At 36.5% G+C, this 22,419-nt stretch overlaps 2 protein-coding genes and 1 long non-coding RNA gene across 3 annotated transcripts; 1 reads left to right on the top strand and 2 right to left on the bottom strand.

Annotated features, from left to right (window-relative positions):
• Window positions 1-8,969: 8,969 nt before the first annotated feature.
• On the bottom strand, window positions 8,970-10,062 carry LOC113336175 (alcohol-forming fatty acyl-CoA reductase-like). Its single transcript, XM_026582165.1, has 3 exons — window positions 9,925-10,062; window positions 9,708-9,835; window positions 8,970-9,457 (listed from the first exon to the last, which is right to left on the bottom strand). The coding sequence occupies exons 1-3, from the start codon at window positions 10,048-10,050 to the stop codon at window positions 9,304-9,306; spliced, it is 408 nt and encodes a 135-aa protein (XP_026437950.1). The 5' UTR covers window positions 10,051-10,062; the 3' UTR covers window positions 8,970-9,303.
• Window positions 10,063-10,322: 260 nt separating this feature from the next.
• Window positions 10,323-10,967, bottom strand: LOC113335865 (alcohol-forming fatty acyl-CoA reductase-like). The gene is made up of 3 exons (XM_026581891.1): window positions 10,816-10,967; window positions 10,540-10,704; window positions 10,323-10,413 (listed from the first exon to the last, which is right to left on the bottom strand). The coding sequence occupies exons 1-3, from the start codon at window positions 10,965-10,967 to the stop codon at window positions 10,323-10,325; spliced, it is 408 nt and encodes a 135-aa protein (XP_026437676.1).
• Window positions 10,968-15,321: 4,354 nt separating this feature from the next.
• LOC113336176 lies at window positions 15,322-16,335 on the top strand. The gene is made up of 3 exons (XR_003353642.1): window positions 15,322-15,455; window positions 15,697-15,825; window positions 16,055-16,335. It is a non-coding gene; the product is annotated as an uncharacterized LOC113336176 (long non-coding RNA).
• The last annotated feature ends 6,084 nt before the right edge of the window (window positions 16,336-22,419 follow it).

The raw sequence follows: 22,419 nt of genomic DNA, 5'->3' as shown, positions 1-22,419 counted from the left end.
ATAAAACTGAGTATCATTGGATCGACCAAATCTGCCTCTTCCATCAAATCTACCTCCTCTGAATCCACCACGAAATATAGCACCAGTTCGACCACCTCAATACATATTTGCTCTATGCATAGGACCTCTATTACCAGGGTGAGACCAATTTAAATATGAAGGAGGGTGAAAATTTGGATTACCTGAATTCTGATGATAAGAATTAACATGATAATTGTTAGAACCTGGAGTTGATGTGCAAATGATTGATGTTGTTGTTGTTGTTGTTGAGATACATTAGCTGAAGCAGTAGTCAAACCAACCTTGGAGTCATCATTCACACGAATTTCTTCAGATAAAAGCAATCCTAAAAGCTCAGATGATGCAATCAGATTCTCAGACTTAAGTTGTTGAGTTGTATTTGAAGTTTTGAACGCATTAAACTCAGAAGGGAATCCTTGTAAAATGTGAAACACCAGATCTTCATCAGAAATTGGACGATCAATTTGAGCAAGATGATGAGAAATCGACATAGATTTGTTGAAATACACAAGCATTGAATCGGTCCTTTTCTTCATAGTGACGAGATCTGTATTCAATTGCATCAAGCGAGATTTCATTGTAGCGTCATAATTTTGTTGAAGACGGACCCAAACTTCATGAGAGAAAGTACAATCAATAAATTGAGAATGAGTTTCTTCAGTACATACAGAGAATAACCAAGATATGAGAGCTTGATCTTGATTATTCCATTAATCATAATCAGGATTTCGAATAAACTCAGATTCAGGATCTGTACTTTCAACATATCAGGTCGACTTAAAATTGCAGCGCTATCTATGGAAGCTCTTCTGTAATACTTCACTGGATATTGAAATGATTCATCTACAAATCGAAACACATTATAGCTTTTAAGTAATGAAACGATCTGAGATTTCCATAAGGTGTAATTGGTGTTTCTTAATTTGGATGGTGGTTTAAAGGTTAACGCAATGTATTTGTTAGATTCAGGCATTGATAATGTGTTTGATTGAAAAAGATGATGAAATTAAGGTTTCAAGGAGTCTGATACCATGTAAAGAGAGATTAGGTTGTTATACCTCTCTCAGTCATGGTCATATTTTCATTTCTCTTAAATTCATTCTTCTTACATACTTAATGATAGGACAGATATTTATCATAAATTTTACAGACAACCGGCTACCTGATTGGCCTGTGAAACCGCCAACAGATAACTTACACCTAACAGTTTGCACACATGTGAAACACACAGGTAAACAATGACCAGAATTTGTCAATAGTCTAACATGGAGTAGCTAGTGTTTTTTTTTTTAATCACTCGAATAGTTAGAGTGATTCCTATGGTAATGGGAAAATATAAATAATCATTTAGGTAGATATATGTGATTTTCCACTATGCAGAATCAAATCCGTTCAAAATAAATAAATAAATTTGATCATTCAGGTCCCATTAATGATGTTTTTTAATATATTATGATAAAAATCTATTTAAAGTAAAGTTACAATATAAAATATATGATTAGGTATGATAAAATAGGAGAAAGTGAATGTTAAAATTCTCTTTATTGACCGCAATGGGAAAACTAATAATTTTTCCATTTGCCCATCCGCTTTTCAGGTATTTTGTTCAGAAAAAATTAAATAAAAAGAATAACTTTTCGTGTGATATCTCTAATTCAATACCATCTGTTTCACTCGATTAGTTAACTTCAGTTTCTCTCAGAGACATTTTTCTCAAATAAAATTGGTGTGTTTTGAGACGCAAAACTCACCATCTACAAGCTTTAATCTCTACTGTTATTTTCAACAGTTGAATCTCGACATGGTAGATGATGACATGTGATAGCTTATACTTTTAAGATTGTGCTCATTTTCGATAGGAATGTACAACATTGTAGGATAACCATATCACTACAAAAATTAAGTTCACGTTAATTGCCATTTGGGTTTTAAGACGCCAATTTTTTTCTGGTGATATGATTATCTTGGCGTTTTTAGGGGCCACCCGAAAGGATTTAGGGGCCATCAATTTATACCCAGCCAAAGACTCTAGTTAAGGGGTACCATATATGATATTGAAGTTACATAAATGCCCTTCTGGTAAAACTGTATAAAAACCAAATCAAAAACAATTCTACTCATTTCAACTCTTCTTCTTCTTCCAGTTTCCTATTATCTTCCGATTGTGGAAGAAATTTTTTTTTTCCTCGTTCAACCGAAACATCGCCGCGAATCGTAAAATCAAAACATCGTCGATTCGTTTATAAAACAATGGATAAGAGAAATGAAACCCACAGACCTAGAACCAAAAATGTTGCTCGGGGTATCGATCCTAATATTGGTATTTTAGCAAGAAATAAAGAAATTGTTGCTGCAAATGAAGAAGAACGCGAAGAACGCGTACCCGGAAATGTAGTCGGTGGTGGCGATTCCCATAGTCAAACACTTCGTCAACTTCAAATGGCCCCAATTAGGTAAGCATCTATCATTTTTGGGGTTTATTTCGCTTTAATTCGTCGAATCGAGAAAAAGTTTTTCTAGGGTTTTCGGTTATTTATCCAGATTCGGACGATATTCATGCTCATTTACTTCCGAATGTAGTCGTGTTCTTCATTTCTCAAGAACATCGACAGTATTCGGGAGAAAGATTTGATAATTATCTGTCGAATATTGGTGGTCATATCTTCCTGGATACAAACTGCTAATAATCGGTAGTTTAATGAATTTTTTGGCTACCGAATATATTTAAGTAGACACACAGTATTCGGAATAACACTCACTACCGAATGTATATATTGAAAAAATCTCAAAATTTCTGATATAAGAAAACTCCCATTTTGGGGCCAGTATTTATTCGGAAGACAATATAATGTTTTATACCTCCGATTGTGTAGGATAAAATTTTAGAGTTTCTGAACTCCAGTTGATGAATATTCGGTTGTAAACATGTTTAGTTATATTCCGATTGTTTTTCATTCGGAAAAAATATGTGTCTTCTTACTTCCGAATTTGTACATTCGGGTTATAGATGTGCACTTTGTCTTCCGATTGTGTAGGATGAAAAATTTACAGCTTCCGAACTCCAATTGATGCATATTCGGTTGCAAATATGTTTAGTTAGCTTTCGATTGTTTTGTATTCGAGAACAATATTTGTCTTCATACGTCCGAATGTGTACATTCGGGTTATATTTCCATACTTTGTCTTCCGATTGTATAGTTTGTAAATATTGTTCCTTTCTTTGTTGTTTAGACAAAGTCGAGAAGGGAGGAAGAAAGTGACAGCTAGTGCTAGGAGGGAAAGGAGTGCCAAATATAATTCAAGTGTTCAACAAAGCGAACAAGCACAAAGAAGTCAACTAGGAGTGCAACCAAGTGTTGAACAACAAGGAAGTGAACAAGGGGTGCGACCAAGTGTTGAACAAGCCGCTCAACAAAGTGCAGGACCAAGTGTTGAACCAGTTGATCCAGTGCCAAGAGTAGAAGAAGAAGGACAACCAAGTGGTACCCAAAAAGCCAAAAAAGGAAAAGATGGTGTAAAGAAGGATATTGCTAAGAAAGCATCACATCTTGTCCCTCAGCACTTGAAGAAGAAGGGTATTCCAACAGGCACAATCCTTGGGCTACCAGCGGATGGAGGAAAATTGCTATTTGGATACAAAGACTCATGGGCCAGAGAAATATACGAAACCGAGGTAATAAAATTACTATTTTTTATTAATGTATTGTCTATGTGTTATATCGTAATATTTGTATTAAGGATTTTTTTATGTACTTTAATAGGATCATCAAGATGCGGTCCGTCTACTCAAACCTACCGCCGCACCAACAAAAATGCTTGCGTGGACTTTATCCGGTGAATGTGAAAGGTTCAAGACAATTGTTGCCAACTCGGGGTTAGCTAATGCCGCCGAGAATTCATTGTTGGAACATGATCGTGTGGCCATATCGGCGTTCGTGGAGAGAATGTATCCTGAGACCGATACTTTCCATATGCCGTTTGGGGAGATGACGATTACCCCGGATGATGTTGTGCAGATTCTTAACCTTCCCGACCAAGGAACAGCTGTGAAGTTTAACTACACAAAGCAGTTAAGTTGGGCACAACTTTATTCTCTAACTAACAAGTGCTTAGGTTGGGATGAAGAGACAACAACAACAGAGTTTAGGAGGCATGCCAGTTATAGAACAAGATAGATCAACATTACAGCTTTGATGAATATGTTCCGAGGCACCTTGGAGAAGGAAAAGAATGGAACGTTAACTGATGAGCAAGTGAACCACGCTGCCACTGCATATCTCCTCTGTGTATTGGGATGTGTCATATTCCCCAATACTTCTGGCAACCGCATCGACGCCAACCGTATACAACTTTTGGATCCTCTCCATGAAGTCGGTGACTATTCTTGGGGCACGGCATGCCTAGCATTCTTGATGGAAGAGTTGATAAAGGCGTCGAGGCTAGGAACCTGCCAAGTTGCCGGGAAGGTGGCTCTATTGCAGGTTTTTATTTAACTCTATAACTCACTCTATAGTTATTCGGTAGACAATACATATGATGCATATTCATAACTCCAAAGGACGCATATTCGGTAGGACATGATCCATCTAATTTTCCGAATGTTTGTTATTCGGTGGCTAGGTACTTAATTGTTTTCCCGATTGTATATAATCGGAAATATTCTTTTGATATTAGAACCGAATATACAGGCCAGAAAAACTATAGGTTACTGAACTCCAAATGACGCATATTCGGTAGGACATGATCCATCTAATTTTCCGAATGTTTGTTATTCGGTTTCCGATTATATATAATCGGAAATATGTGTTTGATATTACTACCGAATATACAGGCCAGAAAAACTATAGGTTACTGAACTCCAAATGACGCATATTCGGTAGGAAATGATCCATATATATTTCCGAATGTTGGGTATTCGGTGGATAGATACTCAGTTATATTTCCGATTATATATAATCGGAAATTATGTTTGGAAATTACTACCGAATATACACAATCTATTTACTAAAAATGGGTTTCTTATGTATATAGGCATGGATCTATGACCACTTCCCTATCCTGAAGTTGGCCGGAGAGAACCCGGGGTGGTGCAAAGGTACTCCTAGAGGAACAAAGTATATATTTGAAGACAACCGTTCTAGGACAAAGGAGCAGCAGTTGATTCGCATGAGGGAGATTTTGGACCAATTGAAGGCCTCAGACGTATGCTTTGATCCATACAAGGAAGATCGAGTCAGTGGGCATATAAATGTTCGGTCGGACTTGTCCATTTATTTTGGACCATTGTGGCACCCCACAGGATATGTGATGTATAACCCCTCTAGGGTGATGCGACAACACGTGTATATACAACATCAACCTCTGGAGAAAATGGGGGATTACTACAAATTGGAGTTGGAGTTGTGTTCTTCTAGTGGTGACAATCTCACGATTGTTCACACAGGCCCACCTACTGTTCTTGATAACTGGGATAAGAGGAATGACTTCATTATCGACACTGGTAGACGAACCACCCGAGGTGATGAAAATTCTCCAGACTATATGAGTTGGTATAACAAGGTATCACATCCTTTGGTTATCCGTGAAATCAAATCCAACACTACTGCGGCGGGTTCAAGTTATAATTGTATCATCAAAGACAAACCAGCTGGTTATGATAGACTGGTGCGTGTTCTTATATTTTTGTTCATTTTAATTATTCCTATAAATCTTAGGTAATTACCGTTTGATGTTATGTCATTACGTATAAAAAACAGGTGAATAGGTTCAAGCGTGTTCCAAAATGTTAACTGCATGCCTGAAGAGCGGAGATCCCATGCCAGCTGAGAAGATCAAAGAGGCTAGAGATCTAGTTGATAATATGGATAACGAAGATTATGCTGCCCAGTTTGGGGAGAAAGTCACGAAGAGGCATCCCCAAGGTGGCAGTATCAAAGACGGGTAAAAGAACTCGAGCTTCATCGAGCGCTGAAGCTGCTCCAACTGAAGGTGCTCAAACCCGTGGTCGTGCAGGACTGGGAGGTAGTCACGGTCGTAAAGTAAAGAAGAGCAGATAAATGACAATGATTTTTGTTATTCGGAAATTTGTTTGGGTAACTAAGTTAGACAAGTTCAAATGACAATGATTTGTGTGGTATATTCGGAAGTTTTGGTAACTAATTTAACTTCCGATTATTTCAAAGACAAAATTTGAAAAGTATAAGTTTTTCCAAATTCTGATTTTTGGGCCATCGTACATTCGGAACTTTACAAAAATTATCCTCCGAATATCACAAGTTCAAAACAAACCACGCCATGGCTCCAGGTGGTTCCAAGGGCCAATATTGAAGGTTAGACAACCCATATTCGGAAGTTTTGGTAACTAATTTAACTTCCGATTATTTCAAAGACAAAATTTGAAAAGTATAAGTTTTTCCAAATTCTGATTTTTGGGCCATCGTACATTCGGAACTTTACAAAAATTATCCTCCGAATATTACAAGTTCAAAACAAACCACGCCATGGCTCCAGGTGGTTCCAAGGGCCAATATTGAAGGTTAGACACCCATATTCGGTTTTGGTAACTAATTTAACTTCCGATTATTTCAAAGACAAAATTTGAAAAGTATAGTTTTTCCAAATTCTGATTTTTGGGCCATCGTACATTCGGAACTTTACAAAATATCCTCCGAATATTACAAACCACGCCATGGCTCCAGGTGGTTCCAAGGGCCAATATTGAAGGTTAGACACCCATATTCGGAAGTTTTGGTAACTAATTTAACTTCCGATTATTTCAAAGACAAAATTTGAAAAGTATAAGTTTTTCCAAATTCTGATTTTTGGGCCATCGTACATTCGGAACTTTACAAAAAATATTATCCTCCGAATATTACAAGTTCAAAACAAACCACGCCATGGCTCCAGGGGTTCCAAGGGCCAATATTGAAGGTTAGACAGCCCATATTCGGAAGTTTTGGTAACTAATTTAACTTCCGATTATTTCAAAGAAAAATTTGAAAAGTATAAGTTTTTCCAAATTCTGATTTTTGGGCCATCGTACATTCGGAACTTTACAAAAAAATATCCTCCGAATATTACAAGTTCAAAACAAACCACGCCATGGCTCCAGGTGGTTCCAAGGGCAATATTGAAGGTTAGACAGCCCATATTCGGAAGTTTTGGTAACTAATTTAACTTCCGATTATTTAAAGACAAAATTTGAAAAGTATAAGTTTTTCCAAATTCTGATTTTTGGGCCATCGTACATTCGAAACTTTACAAAAAAATTATCCTCTGAATATTACAATCGGTAGGTTGTTTAACAAAATAATCTATCGATTTCGTATAATCGGCTAGTTTTTATATTAATAATACTCCGATTACATCCATTACATAAAGTTCAAACGGCCTTAACCTTACAATTTCGTCAAAAGCACCTAAATCCATACTCCTAATTGACCATAAAAGTATTAAAACAGATCATAACTTCCAGTGACCATAGAAATTGTCCCTCTTGATTTTGTAGCATCCTTCATGTTCAAATCGTTTCCCGTAGAGGTCCACATACCAGCGATCCGCAAGATTTCTCTGAAATTACGAATGAGTAACAAGTTAGTACTAACTTTTGTTAATGTGAGTTGGAGTTACATAGATACTTACTCGTTTTTCATATGTCCACCAAGGAAAAGCGTTCCTAACAAACCGTTCCTCATCTTCAAGTTTGTCAATCTCCTTCTCGAGAGCATTCTTTCTCATCTTAATATCATTGGATGATCTTCGAATTCGATTACCATCTAAGGCCTCAAATACCATTAAGATACGGTTCCATATATGCTCTTCGGATTCCGATTTGTGGAGCTTGTGAACACGATCATGAGCAGTTACCACAACCCACGCTCTATAAATAGCACAATCTTCTTCTTCGGCAAAAGCAATATCCATGTTTTTTGTTATGAAAATTAAAACTGAAGAGAGGAAAGAGTTTGGTGCAATTGGGGTGATAGATATGAGTTTCTTCATATAGGTTTAGGGTCCAACGGCTCTTTTTGTTTTTCCCAAAAACTCCAACGGCTAATTTGACGAAAGTTGAATGTGGAGAAACTAATAATCGATAGGTATTGTATTTAGCATATCTACCGATTATGGTAGCTTTCAAAATTTGAATTTGGAGCAACTTATAATCGGTAGGTTTTGTAATATATTTAACTCCCGATTAACGCTGCATCCAAAACACGAACCAAGTGGTTATGGCTGGTTGTGTACACTCAAAACATATGGAATATGGCAAGGGTTCGATCTGTGGCTCCTTATAATCGGTAGGTTGTTAAGTTGTATTCCCTTCCGATTATAACAGCCTTCACCTTCTTCTCTATAACTCTAACAACTCAAAAATGAAAAAGAAATGGAAAAAATGAAACACAAATCATTCTAATACTGCACCGACTACAATCGGAAATCTGGGAAATATTTTGGCTTCCGATTGCAATCGGAGGATAACAATGTTATCATATCCTCCGAATATATAAGGGTAATTTCACCATTACGAATTACGCGAGATAAGGACGGACTATATTTTCCTTTTGGGTGACCTTTTTTGTTTTATTGTTGGCCCCTAAATCTTTTCGAGTGGCCCCTAAAAACGCCAGGATGATTATCCCACAATATTCTACATAACTATGTCAGTGGATCCTCCCCATTACTTTCGTAGACAGTTAACATGTACTTTTGTTGGTAGATCCGAAGATTCGTTTCTATACCAGATTAGATGCTCTTCTATTGTACTGGTAGTGACTCATTTTGGTACGGGAATATATCTTGGCTTTCCATAAGAAAATTAAAAATAAAATGTGTTTTAGTTTTGAGAGCTTCTTAATACCAAAAGAGAACAGTTGTTACAAATGAATTAATTTCTGGTCCAAAAAAACAAACGATATGGGCAGAAAGGGAGACATAAAACCAGAACCAACTGAAGAAAGAAACAGAAGATAAAAATATAAGTAAAAGAATCGGTGAAGCGAAAAATTATATCAATAAGCTCATATAAAGTGCTCCATCCGAATAGGAAAAAATTCAGGAGCTTTCAAGTGATTCTTTATTTTATTTTCTTCTTACGCAGGCTAAGCACCATCCAACAGAGGAGGAGTATCTTTGTCACCCCGTTTTCCAAAATCTGTGATGATGAACAGGTGGATAATCATCATCATCATTGTCATTATAATGTATAGCTAGGATATTAAATCTACAATTAATATCAGCATTAGCAACCATGATAAAACTTCTCAGAGGAGATCCAACGCATTATCACTTAAAAACATATTTGACAAGACCCGGAATATGAACATTCATGAAGTAATCCTCCCAGTTGATGCATTTGGGATCAAAGTATAACATATTTGTCTCTGCTTCATCCAATCTAACCTCCATTCTTAGCTTCTCCGTATTCGAGTCATCAAAGCTGAAACATACAACAACATTAATGAGTTAAATTTGTACCCGAATGGCGATGGCAATTTAAGATAAATGCAAATATTGATTAGAGAGTTTGAGTATTCTGTATCGAGTTTTCCCAAGACAGACCAAGGAAAGTGCGACTCAACATAAGCAGCACCTTGTGATCATATCAAGTGGTGCAACATCTCAATAGATTAAAGAATGACAACGTATTAAGTTGCATTTTCCTTACGTATGCACATAGATTTACTTACATTCCTTTAAAGGTAGCGTATGGTTTATAAAGTTCAATCATTCGTAAAAGGAGATTAATCTTCCGTTCCTCAATGCTACATATATCATGGAAATAATTGCCAAATACTGTATTCAACAGCAACATAACCTATAAAAAAGCAGTGATCATATGGGATTAGATATTGTGAGATTCATCATTGGAATATAATGAAATTGGTAATATAAGTTTTCGCCAACCTTGACAGGAAATACACAAGTAACGTAGAAGAATATTAAGAAGCTCGTCATGGTGGGGAAAATTATAGGAGAAGAGATCCTGATAGGTTTTCCAAAACTTCCCCCCTTCGACGGTGGTGATAGCATTGGATTCTTAGAGAAATAATTATAACCATAATCTATCAACTTAATCCCATGAAATGGCGCTTTAGCAGACGAAGCCGAGTGGTATATGAACGGCCTATCATCACCATCTGATGGCTGGTGTGCATGACCAACCATTGCAACTATTGCCGCATTCACCACCAAGTCTGCTGGAATCTGCATGGTAAACTAATATCTATCACGCCCAATTAAGTTAAAAAAAATTATAATATAATTAAGTGAAAAAAAATTTAGGGTTCCATATAAATTCTTAATTAACTTGCCACATCTACGATGATCTGAGAATTCCCTGCAATGCATCTACACTTCCCTTTACCAAAAGCAAGGAAGAAACCATCAATGGTCCTGTTGTTAATAATTGAAAAATCACCGAGAGTAAATATTCAGTCATTGACGAGATTCATGTTCCCTTTAGAAGATAGACATTAATTAAATTAGTTATTATTTGTAAAGATTGATTTGAATCAGAACCTAACGCCTTCGATCCAACCAGGAAATGGGTCTTTGAGAGTACTAGTAACAATAGTGGGTCTTAATATAACAATTTTATGATCATGTCCTTTAGATTCACTAATTATCATCTCTCCCATTGCCTTTGTAAACACATAAGAATTTTGCCATCCAAATAATCTTGCCCTGTTTGCAGAAAGATAGAAAAATAAAATTAGCACCCATATAATCATACCCATACAAATAACGGATACATATATATAGATATTAGCACTGCTAGTTTTAAATTTGTCTAACCTTTCAACGCCAAACTCCTTCATGGCAATCATTTCTTCTTTCTGGGAAGCTTGGTTAGCTTTGAGTTCATTCAGTCTTCCTGACATAAGCGTCATCTCTACTTCAATGTCTAATAACTCAGGTGACTTTGTCCCGTTCAGCGGTTCGCCCATTCTTATAGGATTCTCTAATATCAATCCTGACTTCTCACCACACACGTACGCTGATATGCACATATATGTACATGTTTTTTAATGGTATTATTAACATGCCCGTGCAAGCTTCATATTATTCGGTGGGAGAATGATGAAAGAAAAACTGACCCGTTGATACGTCACTACAAGAAAAACTGGCTTAAGCGACCAAAATCCCAGCAAGAGCCCATAATTTTAGTCACTTTAAGGGTTTAAGCATCCAAAGTTGCAACTGCCATAAAGTTTGGCGGCTACAAACCTGTGTCGTCTAAAATCTAGCCACGACCGAATGTGTTTGCTCGCTACATCACTCTTTCAAGTCATCGATAGCAGCTTGAAAAGTGCTCAGGTAGCTATTCACTTTGAGGCACCGACTCCTAGCAACTAAAAAATGAATCGGTTGGTACAACCTCTCTGAGCAACCAAGTTTAAGCGGCCACCACATGTTCAAAAGAGAAGTCAGTTTTGTAAGTAGGCATTTGAAACCGATAATGATCTCATTTTAGTTTCTTATTGGTTAGATTAGTGTCATACGGATCATGGTTGTTATCTTAGTTTACTATTAGGGGTGCACAATGTCCTGTCGGTCCGGTTTTTAGGCAAAACCATTGACCAAACCGTATACACCTCGGTTTTCGATTTCAATACTGCCACGGAACTGTTGATGGATCGGTTGCGTTTGAAACCGATCCTAGTCCGCTTGGTCATTTTTCTGGCTACTACTGTTTTAACTGGTTCTAAATGAGAAAAAAAAAACAAACAAAAGAAACCAAAAAACTATCCTACAACATGAAATAGATCTCGGAGCTTTACCGAAACCTTGAAAATTTAAAACTATATCGATAATCCCTCCGGTCAAAAAATCTGTGGAACTTGGTCAATTATGCCGATTAACGCATCAGTTCTCATCTCGGTGAAAAATAGAAATCAGCTTGGCCAAGGTGAAATTTTTGGTCTCGGATAAATTAAGTGAACTAAATGGATATCTGAGTTGACTTAATAGTCAACCATATAAACGCATGGAATCCAAGAAAAATCGAGTAACTATTGAATAAAATTGATTAATAACGGGTGAAATTCATTTGAAATTAATAGGCAATAATACAATTATACCCATGGAATCCAAGGAAAATCGTGTGGAGCGAGCGATGTTGGATAAGGTTAATATATAACAAGTGAAATTGACTAAAGAGTATGGACATTCAGCTAAAATTATCAATAACATGAGAAGCCGATGTAATCCAAGAGAAAATGGGTGAGGTTGACCAACATAAAGTAAAACTGACAGATAAAAAAAGAAATTAAGTGTACTAAATGAAAGTTCGATTTGATTTAATAGTTAACCATATAAACCCATTGACTCCAGGAGCAATCGAGTGATGTCGAGTGATATTGAATAAAATTGATTGATAACATGTGAAATTGACTATAGTCAATCGGCGCATACGGTTAAAATGATGAATAATTAGAAGAAAACCGATATATCTGATTGAAAATGAATGCGTCAACCAAATTTGGTAAGATTGACCGGTAACAAATAAAATTAAATGAAGTGGATGGAAATTTGATTTGAATTAATTGGTAACCTTATAATTAAACCAATGGGAATCTAAGAGAAATTGAGTGAGGCCGAGAGAGATTGGATAACATTAATATATAACGGATGAAACCTTTTTCCGACGACTTCGAAAAAGAAAGTGGCTCCGAGGTCGAAACATGGCCGGGAGTGGACTACTATAAGTCGGAAACTATGTAAGAACGTACCAATGTAAAATATGCAAGAACATGATATTACTTCAAGACTTCTTGACGATATGTATACACGGTATGCGTATAATATGCCAGAACATGGTTTGTTTAACGTTTCAGGGTATATTCCGAATTCATCGTTCGTACGAAGTAGATGGACTTATAGTAGTCCACTCACCGCCAGGTTACGATCGTATGCGTACAATATGCCAGAACCTTGCCGAAGCTTCTTGGTTCACAGTTTGTATTCCGTTATACCACATTTGAAGTTCGAATCAACACTGAGCTTCATATTTATCGATTTAGATGATGTATCATGCTAAGTTTGAAGTCAGAACCCTCCCAGAGCTTCTTGACTCATAGTTTGTATGTTGTTATACCACATTTGAAGTTTGAATCAAAACTAAACTTCATATTTATCGATTTCGATGATGTATCATGCTAAGTTTTGAAGTCAGAAACCCTCCCGGAGGTTCATGGATCATAGTTTGTATGTTGTTATACCACATTTGGAGTTCGAATCAACACTAAACTTCATATTTATCGATTTCGATAATGTATCATGCTAAGTTTGAAGTCAGAACCCTCCCATAGGTTCTTGGATCATAGTTTGTATGTTGTTATACCACATTTGGAGTTCGAATCAACACTGAGCTTCATATTTATCGATTTTGATGATGTATCCAGCTAAGTTTGAAGTCTGAACCATCATGAATTTCGTGGTGCATCTCTAGTAATCTTATAATCTGAGTTTACCAGTGTGAACTAAATCTACTTCATGACCTGTATGACTTGTAAAAATTACTTCATGACTATTCGAAATTCAAACCCGAAACACAAAAACACAAAGAGAAAGCACAAAGAAACACACCAATTATCGAATTCATTTTTCGTTTTCCCGATTCATTCTTATATTTTTTTGGATTTTTTATATAAGAATGTCGAAAATAATGTTCTAAATTATTTATATTTTTTTTGGATTTTTTTTCATGTTAAAGGTTGATAATTAAACCGAAACATGAGTTCGTATTAACACAAAAGAAACACAAATGCGTCTCAATCCGTATGAGCATCACAAATAAAATCTCAACCGTCAGATTCTTTTCTCAATCCGTATGGCTAGATCCAACGAACTCCGTCCATCACTTTCATTCACCCACCAACCCTCCCAACCACTCGAACTCTATCTGTTTTGCTCTATCTTCATCTTCTCTGCTCTTCGTCTCCTCCATAGATCGATGACCGGCGGCATTCCTTGAGAAAATCTAATTCACTTAACCCATCTTTTACTCGTCATCGCCGTCTCCTCTCCCCTCTTCACCTGCTTCTTTGAAACTCATTTTCTCTTCTTATTCTCTCATCTTCTTTCTTCTTTTCGTTCTTCTTTTCTGCTCTTCTTCAGTTGAAAATCGAGAGGTCAAATTGAGTTATGGCTTGAAGAAATTTATATCGTGAGGATGTATAAAAGAAGCAGGAGTTGGTGTTTCTGCTAATTATGAAGAATAGGATTGAGTCCTGTTATGAATCGATAACTAGGGTTTTCTCAGTGAATCGGTAATTGAGTTAGAAATTGAGAAATTAAAGTGGGTTCGGTGAACACATTATGATGAGGAAGAATTAGTGATTGATGTGTGAGTTTTAATGAAGATTAGAGAAGCTAAGTTTTAGGTGATTATTATTGTTTGATTGATGCTGATTTTTGTTTGAATTAGAGTTTGAATGTGTGTTTGGGTTTTTTTGTGCAGATATTGTGGTGGATGATTTTGCGAGTTGCAGGAATCACATTATGGATCTCTGTAAGTGGATCTTTGTGATTATTTTTGCGGTTTCTTGAAATTGGAACTTTAATTCCTGTTTTGTGTTTTGGGGCCATATGAAATTGTAATTAGGGTTTTGTTTCTCGTTTAAGTATTAGAATTGCAAGTTATCAAAGTTTTGCAGTTGAATTTCTTGTGTGTCAGCTAATTTTTATATAATTGTAACCACTTTCTAGGATTAAGTCAGCTAATTTGTTTTATTTTGTTGTATGTAACCTCTTTCTAGGATTAATAATTGAATTTGGAGCTTCATTGGATTGAATTTGATTAAGTTATTGCAATATTTACTTCTAGTTGTATTCACTGGACTTAGGGATGTATATCATTTCTTATTTTGAACTTATGATTGTTGGATGTGTATTGGATTGGTGTATCCGAATTTTTGGCTGAAGAGGATGTGGAAACAGTTGAAACTGCTGGAACACAAACAGTTGAATTCTGTGTAGACATATTTCTAAAATTCATGAATCCAGGAGGACTTACAAGTTGATTTAGGCATACTTAGGGTAATCTCTTGCTTCCTTTTAAATTTTGAGACTACTTTGATATGATACTGACTGATTTATCTGTCTGCATCTCACTTAGGATCTTCGATCTAACTGGAGGAATTCTTCAATGCACAAATGGCTTACTTGTGCGGATAGAATAGAAATCATGGTAACTCAGACTCCAGTCTTCACTTTTATTTTTCTTGTCTCTTTTATGTTGGTTTGCTTACTTTTATTGAATTGTTGAGCTTACAACAGATGCTCGGTAAGATTCACAGTTTCTTAAACAAAGAGATTCCAGAAAACATGATTGTGAGGATTTCACATGGCTACATATAGTTCCCAATTCTCAAAGGCTGTGGCTCATGAAAACATGACTGCGAGGCAACGACAATTAAGAAAAAGGAATTTAGGTAACTCACTCTGTCTCTCTTTCTCTTAGTTCTTTATTACTAATTTCAACTTGTAGTTGATTCTTCCTGCCAATCTTACATGCTCAAGAGTTACGACAACAATGCCACTCAGTCTTAGTTACATAACCACTTCTAGGACAATGATACTGCCAAGGGAGCTAGTGTTTATTTGTGCAATGATGTTGTGCTTATTTCAGTATGGGTGAAGAAGATGTGTTTGACCTTTACTGTTTTGTTGTAGGAAGACTGGTGGAGATGAGGAACGAATGGCAGCCATTGCAGCTTACATGAAGCTTAATTGGCAGGGCCTTCAGAAGAAGGTTGTCTTTGTTACTGTTATTACAGATCTCAACACCTTCCATCGCACATGGTGAGTTCCTTATTCTTATTAGTGTGAATTAGTACATATGTTTCTTTCACGTTATCAGATCAATCATTCAAACTTGCCTTTCAAATGAGTGAATCATTTTATCAGAAGAATATTTTAGACCATGCCTTTGATGTACAAAAATGGAATCAGTTTATTCATAATACGAACGAACCATAGTTTGCTTGAGGATGATCTGTGAGCTTATACAATCATTCTTTTTTTGTTTCAGGTTCAACACTGGTGTCAACCAATGCTACTGCCCTTCGGACGAGGTTTCCAAGAGGGCGTTGGTTGATGGCCTAGAGTCTTCCCAGATTCGCGTGTTTGGTTTGCCCGTCAGGCCCTCGTTTTTTCGGCTGTAAAGAAAACTGCAAGAGCTCTCGGAGAAGCACTATTCAGTGCAGAACTTGGTAAACCAATTGGACAGATCACCATGGAAAGTCCAGTAAAGGTAATAGGTAATTCACTTGTTCTGTATATCTAACTATGTAGTCAAGTGGGATTGTTTTTTGATAAAATCAATTTTAGATGCTTTTACTGGAGTCAATAACAGTTTTCTTTGTTCACCACAGATCAGATGATCCGAGACCCAAATGGAGAAATGGATGGGTGCTTGTGACTGCATTATAACCAAAGTATGGAGACACGTTTCTTCTTATTAGTATTTTCCTGGAAACCCATTGGTTACTTTATCCATCTTTACTTGCATTGTCTTGTTTTTAGTTCTTATGATTATTATTTTTTGTAGGCTGGACTTGGAACAATTGCGGAGGCCTTGATAAGGGGCCTTCCAATCATGAAACAATGGCTAGGCAGTTGTATTGCAGGCTCTGGTGTTGTGTTGGTGCAGTCGGTGTGTCTAAGGGCTAGAAAGGTTTTACTAAAACAAAAGTGTTGTTAGATTTTTAATTTTTTTTGGTGTTGAAGTTCTGTAAAACTGATCTTATGTAGTAACAAACAACAGATCTTGTCTTTTTTTTAAGAAATGATGTAAATAATCTATGTGATATCATAAAACTTGATTCAGTTTTTAATTTGGTTCATAATTTGTTTTAGTATCAATTTTAATTTTAATTTTAATTTCAATTTGGGATTATCTAAATCGAAATAGGCCAGATACTTCCGGCACCGGCAAAAAGTTTGGTAGCTCAAAAATATAAGCAACCAACTTCAGGTATTTCACTTGCTCTATTATTATGGTTGGTCTATCTATGAAGCGATCGGCGTTTCACTTGCTCTATTATGGTTGGTCTATCTATGAAGTGATCAACGTTTTACTTGCTGTATTTTGGTTGGTCTAGCTTTAAAGCGATCACTATTTTGCTTGCTCTAGGAAGGTCGGTTTAGCCATGAAGCAATTAAGAAAAGAGACGCTACATGATAGTTGTTTGATTACTAAAGCGATTGCCTAGCTGCTCTAGACTTGTAGAAATCCCACCTTTAGCAACTCGAGAGCGAGAGCCAAATTAAGTCGCTTTAAGGGTTAAAGCGACTCAATATGGGCTTTTCCAACCAAAAATGCCTGGTCGCTTAATCCAACTTTTCTTGTAGTGCGTGAAGAAGCAACTTCAGCTTTTCACACTTCTTGGAGAATTCCGAAACATTCTTAGCTCCCATAGTATTAGTAAGCATTGCCACATCATATCTTCTCATCACATGCATAAAGAGAAACACATGACATATTTCTCAAATTAATCAAAAAGATTTCAGTTTCAGTTACAGGCCAAAACATAGAGGCAGGTGAATTACCTTTCATCAAATTTTGTAACTCCGGCAAAATTAGCAACAATATTAACTTCCTTCGATATCTTATTAATCATATTCGAGTCGTTAATTCCCAAGTTTTCAAGAGAAATGTCACCGGCAACTGGTGTCACCTTCTCAGAAATAAAAGCGTTATATAGAACAAGATAGATCAACATTACAGCTTTGATGAATATGTTCCGAGGCACCTTGGAGAAGGAAAAGAATGGAACGTTAACTGATGAGCAAGTGAACCACGCTGCCACTGCATATCTCCTCTGTGTATTGGGATGTGTCATATTCCCCAATACTTCTGGCAACCGCATCGACGCCAACCGTATACAACTTTTGGATCCTCTCCATGAAGTCGGTGACTATTCTTGGGGCACGGCATGCCTAGCATTCTTGATGGAAGAGTTGATAAAGGCGTCGAGGCTAGGAACCTGCCAAGTTGCCGGGAAGGTGGCTCTATTGCAGGTTTTTATTTAACTCTATAACTCACTCTATAGTTATTCGGTAGACAATACATATGATGCATATTCATAACTCCAAAGGACGCATATTCGGTAGGACATGATCCATCTAATTTTCCGAATGTTTGTTATTCGGTGGCTAGGTACTTAATTGTTTTCCCGATTGTATATAATCGGAAATATTCTTTTGATATTAGAACCGAATATACAGGCCAGAAAAACTATAGGTTACTGAACTCCAAATGACGCATATTCGGAAGGACATGATCCATCTAATTTTCCGAATGTTTGTTATTCGGTTTCCGATTATATATAATCGGAAATATGTGTTTGATATTACTACCGAATATACAGGCCAGAAAAACTATAGGTTACTGAACTCCAAATGACGCATATTCGGTAGGAAATGATCCATATATATTTCCGAATGTTGGGTATTCGGTGGATAGATACTCAGTTATATAATTATGTTTGGAAATTACTACCGAATATACACAATCTATTTACTAAAAATGGGTTTCTTATGTATATAGGCATGGATCTATGACCACTTCCCTATCCTGAAGTTGGCCGGAGAGAACCCGGGGTGGTGCAAAGGTACTCCAAGAGGAACAAAGTATATATTTGAAGACAACCGTTCTAGGACAAAGGAGCAGCAGTTGATTCGCATGAGGGAGATTTTGGACCAATTGAAGGCCTCAGACGTATGCTTTGATCCATACAAGGAAGATCGAGTCAGTGGGCATATAAATGTTCGGTCGGACTTGTCCATTTATTTTGGACCATTGTGGCACCCCACAGGATATGTGATGTATAACCCCTCTAGGGTGATGCGACAACACGCGTATATACAACATCAACCTCTGGAGAAAATGGGGGATTACTACAAATTGGAGTTGGAGTTGTGTTCTTCTAGTGGTAACAATCTCACGATTGTTCACACAGGCCCACCTACTGTTCTTGATAACTGGGATAAGAGAAATGACTTCATTATCGACACTGGTAGACGAACCACCCGAGGTGATGAAAATTCTCCAGACTATATGAGTTGGTATAACAAGGTATCACATCCTTTGGTTATCCGTGAAATCAAATCCAACACTACTGCGGCGGGTTCAAGTTATAATTGTATCATCAAAGACAAACCAGCTGGTTATGATAGACTGGTGCGTGTTCTTATATTTTTGTTCATTTTATATTATTCCTATAAATCTTAGGTAATTACCGTTTGATGTTATGTCATTACGTATAAAAAACAGGTGAATAGGTTCAAGCGTGCTTCCAAAATGTTAACTGCATGCCTGAAGAGCGGAGATCCCATGCCAGCTGAGAAGATCAAAGAGGCTAGAGATCTAGTTGATAATATGGATAACGAAGATTATGCTGCCCAGTTTGGGGAGAAAGTAACGAAGAGGCATCCACCCAAGGTGGCAGTATCAAAGACTGGTAAAAGAACTCGAGCTTCATCGAGCACTGAAGCTGCTCCAACTGAAGGTGCTCAAACCCGTGGTCTTGCAGGACTGGGAGGTAGTCACGGTCGTAAATTAAAGAAGAGCAGATAAATGACAATGATTTTTTGTATATTCGGAAGTTTGTTTGGGTAACTAAGTTAGACAAGTTCAAATGACAATGATTTGTGTGGTATATTCGGAAGTTTTGGTAACTAATTTAACTTCCGATTATTTCAAAGACAAAATTTGAAAAGTATAAGTTTTTCCAAATTCTGATTTTTGGGCCATCGTACATTCAGAACTTTACAAAAATATTATCCTCCGAATATTACAAGTTCAAAACAAACCACGCCATGGCTCCAGGTGGTTCCAAGGGCCAATATTGAAGGTTAGACAACCCATATTCGGACGTTTTGGTAACTAATTTAATTTCCGATTATTTCAAAGACAAAATTTGAAAAGTATAAGTTTTTACAAATTCTGATTTTTGGGCCATCGTACATTCAGAACTTACAAAAATATTATCCTCCGAATATTACAAGTTCAAAACAAACCACGCCATGGCTCCAGGTGGTTCCAAGGGCCAATATTGAAGGTTAGACAACCCATATTCGGACGTTTGGTAACTAATTTAACTTCCGATTATTTCAAAGACAAAATTTGAAAAGTATAAGTTTTTCCAAATTCTGATTTTGGGCCATCGTACATTCGGAACTTTACAAAAAAAATTATCCTCCGAATATTACAAACCACCCATGGATCCATGTGGTTCCAAGGGCCAATATTGAAGGTTAGACAACCCATATTCGGACGTTTCGGTAACTAATTTAACTTCCGATTATTTCAAAGACAAAATTTGAAAAGTATAAGTTTTTCCAAATTCTGATTTTTGGGCCATCGTACATTCAGAACTTTACAAAAATATTATCCTCCGAATATTACAAGTTCAAAACAAACCACGCCATGGCTCCAGGTGGTTCCAAGGGCCAATATTGAAGGTTAGACAACCCATATTCGGACGTTTTGGTAACTAATTTAATTTCCGATTATTTCAAAGACAAAATTTGAAAAGTATAAGTTTTTCCAAATTCTGATTTTTGGGCCATCGTACATTCAGAACTTTACAAAAATATTATCCTCCGAATATTACAAGTTCAAAACAAACCACGCCATGGCTCCAGGTGGTTCCAAGGGCCAATATTGAAGGTTAGACAACCCATATTCGGACGTTTTGGTAACTAATTTAACTTTCGATTATTTCAAAGACAAAATTTGAAAAGTATAAGTTTTTCCAAATTCTGATTTTTGGGCCATCGTACATTCGGAACTTTACAAAAAAATTATCCTCCGAATATTACAAACCACGCCATGGATCCAGGTGGTTCCAAGGGCCAATATTGAAGGTTAGACAACCCATATTCGGACGTTTCGGTAACTAATTTAACTTCCGATTATTTCAAAGACAAAATTTGAAAAGTATAAGTTTTTCCAAATTCTGATTTTTGGGCCATCGTACATTCAGAACTTTACAAAAATATTATCCTCTGAATATTACAAGTTCAAAACAAACCACGCCATGGCTCCAGGTGGTTCCAAGGGCCAATATTGAAGGTTAGACAGCCCATATTCGGACGTTTTGGTAACTAATTTAACTTCCGATTATTTCAAAGAAAAAATTTGAAAATTATAAGTTTTTCCAAATTCTGACTTTTGGGCCATCGTACATTCGGAACTTTACAAAAAAATTATCCTCCGAATATTACAAGTTCAAAACAAACCACGACATGGCTCCAGGTGGTTCCAAGGGCCAATATTGAAGGTTAGACAACCCATATTCGGACGTTTTGGTAACTAATTTAACTTTCGATTATTTCAAAGACAAAATTTGAAAAGTATAAGTTTTTCCAAATTCTGATTTTTGGGCCATCGTACATTCGGAACTTTACAAAAAAATTATCCTCCGAATATTACAAACCACGCCATGGATCCAGGTGGTTCCAAGGGCCAATATTGAAGGTTAGACAACCCATATTCGGACGTTTCGGTAACTAATTTAACTTCCGATTATTTCAAAGACAAAATTTGAAAAGTATAAGTTTTTCCAAATTCTGATTTTTGGGCCATCGTACATTCAGAACTTTACAAAAATATTATCCTCTGAATATTACAAGTTCAAAACAAACCACGCCATGGCTCCAGGTGGTTCCAAGGGCCAATATTGAAGGTTAGACAGCCCATATTCGGACGTTTTGGTAACTAATTTAACTTCCGATTATTTCAAAGAAAAAATTTGAAAATTATAAGTTTTTCCAAATTCTGACTTTTGGGCCATCGTACATTCGGAACTTTACAAAAAAATTATCCTCCGAATATTACAAGTTCAAAACAAACCACGCCATGGCTCCAGGTGGTTCCAAGGGACAATATTGAAGGTTAGACAGCCCATATTCGGACGTTTTGGTAACTAATTTAACTTCCGATTATTTCAAAGACAAAATTTGAAAAGTATAAGTTTTTCCAAATTCTGATTTTTGGGCCATCGTACATTCAGAACTTTACAAAAATATTATCCTCCGAATATTACAAGTTCAAAACAAACAACGCCATGGCTCCAGGTGGTTCCAAGGGCCAATATTGAAGGTTAGAAACCCATATTCGGACGTTTTGGTAACTAATTTAATTTCCGATTATTTCAAAGACAAAATTTGAAAAGTATAAGTTTTTCCAAATTCTGATTTTTGGGCCATCGTACATTCAGAACTTTACAAAAATATTATCCTCCGAATATTACAAGTTCAAAACAAACCACGCCATGGTTCCAGGTGGTTCCAAGGGCCAATATTGAAGGTTAGACAACCCATATTCGGACGTTTTGGTAACTAATTTAACTTCCGATTATTTCAAAGACAAAATTTGAAAAGTATAAG

This window comes from Papaver somniferum, unplaced genomic scaffold (genome assembly GCF_003573695.1).
Source record: "Papaver somniferum cultivar HN1 unplaced genomic scaffold, ASM357369v1 unplaced-scaffold_150, whole genome shotgun sequence".
Lineage (NCBI taxonomy): Eukaryota > Viridiplantae > Streptophyta > Magnoliopsida > Ranunculales > Papaveraceae > Papaver > Papaver somniferum.
Note: the sequence above shows the minus strand (reverse complement) of the source record. Positions and strands in the feature narration are given on the sequence as shown.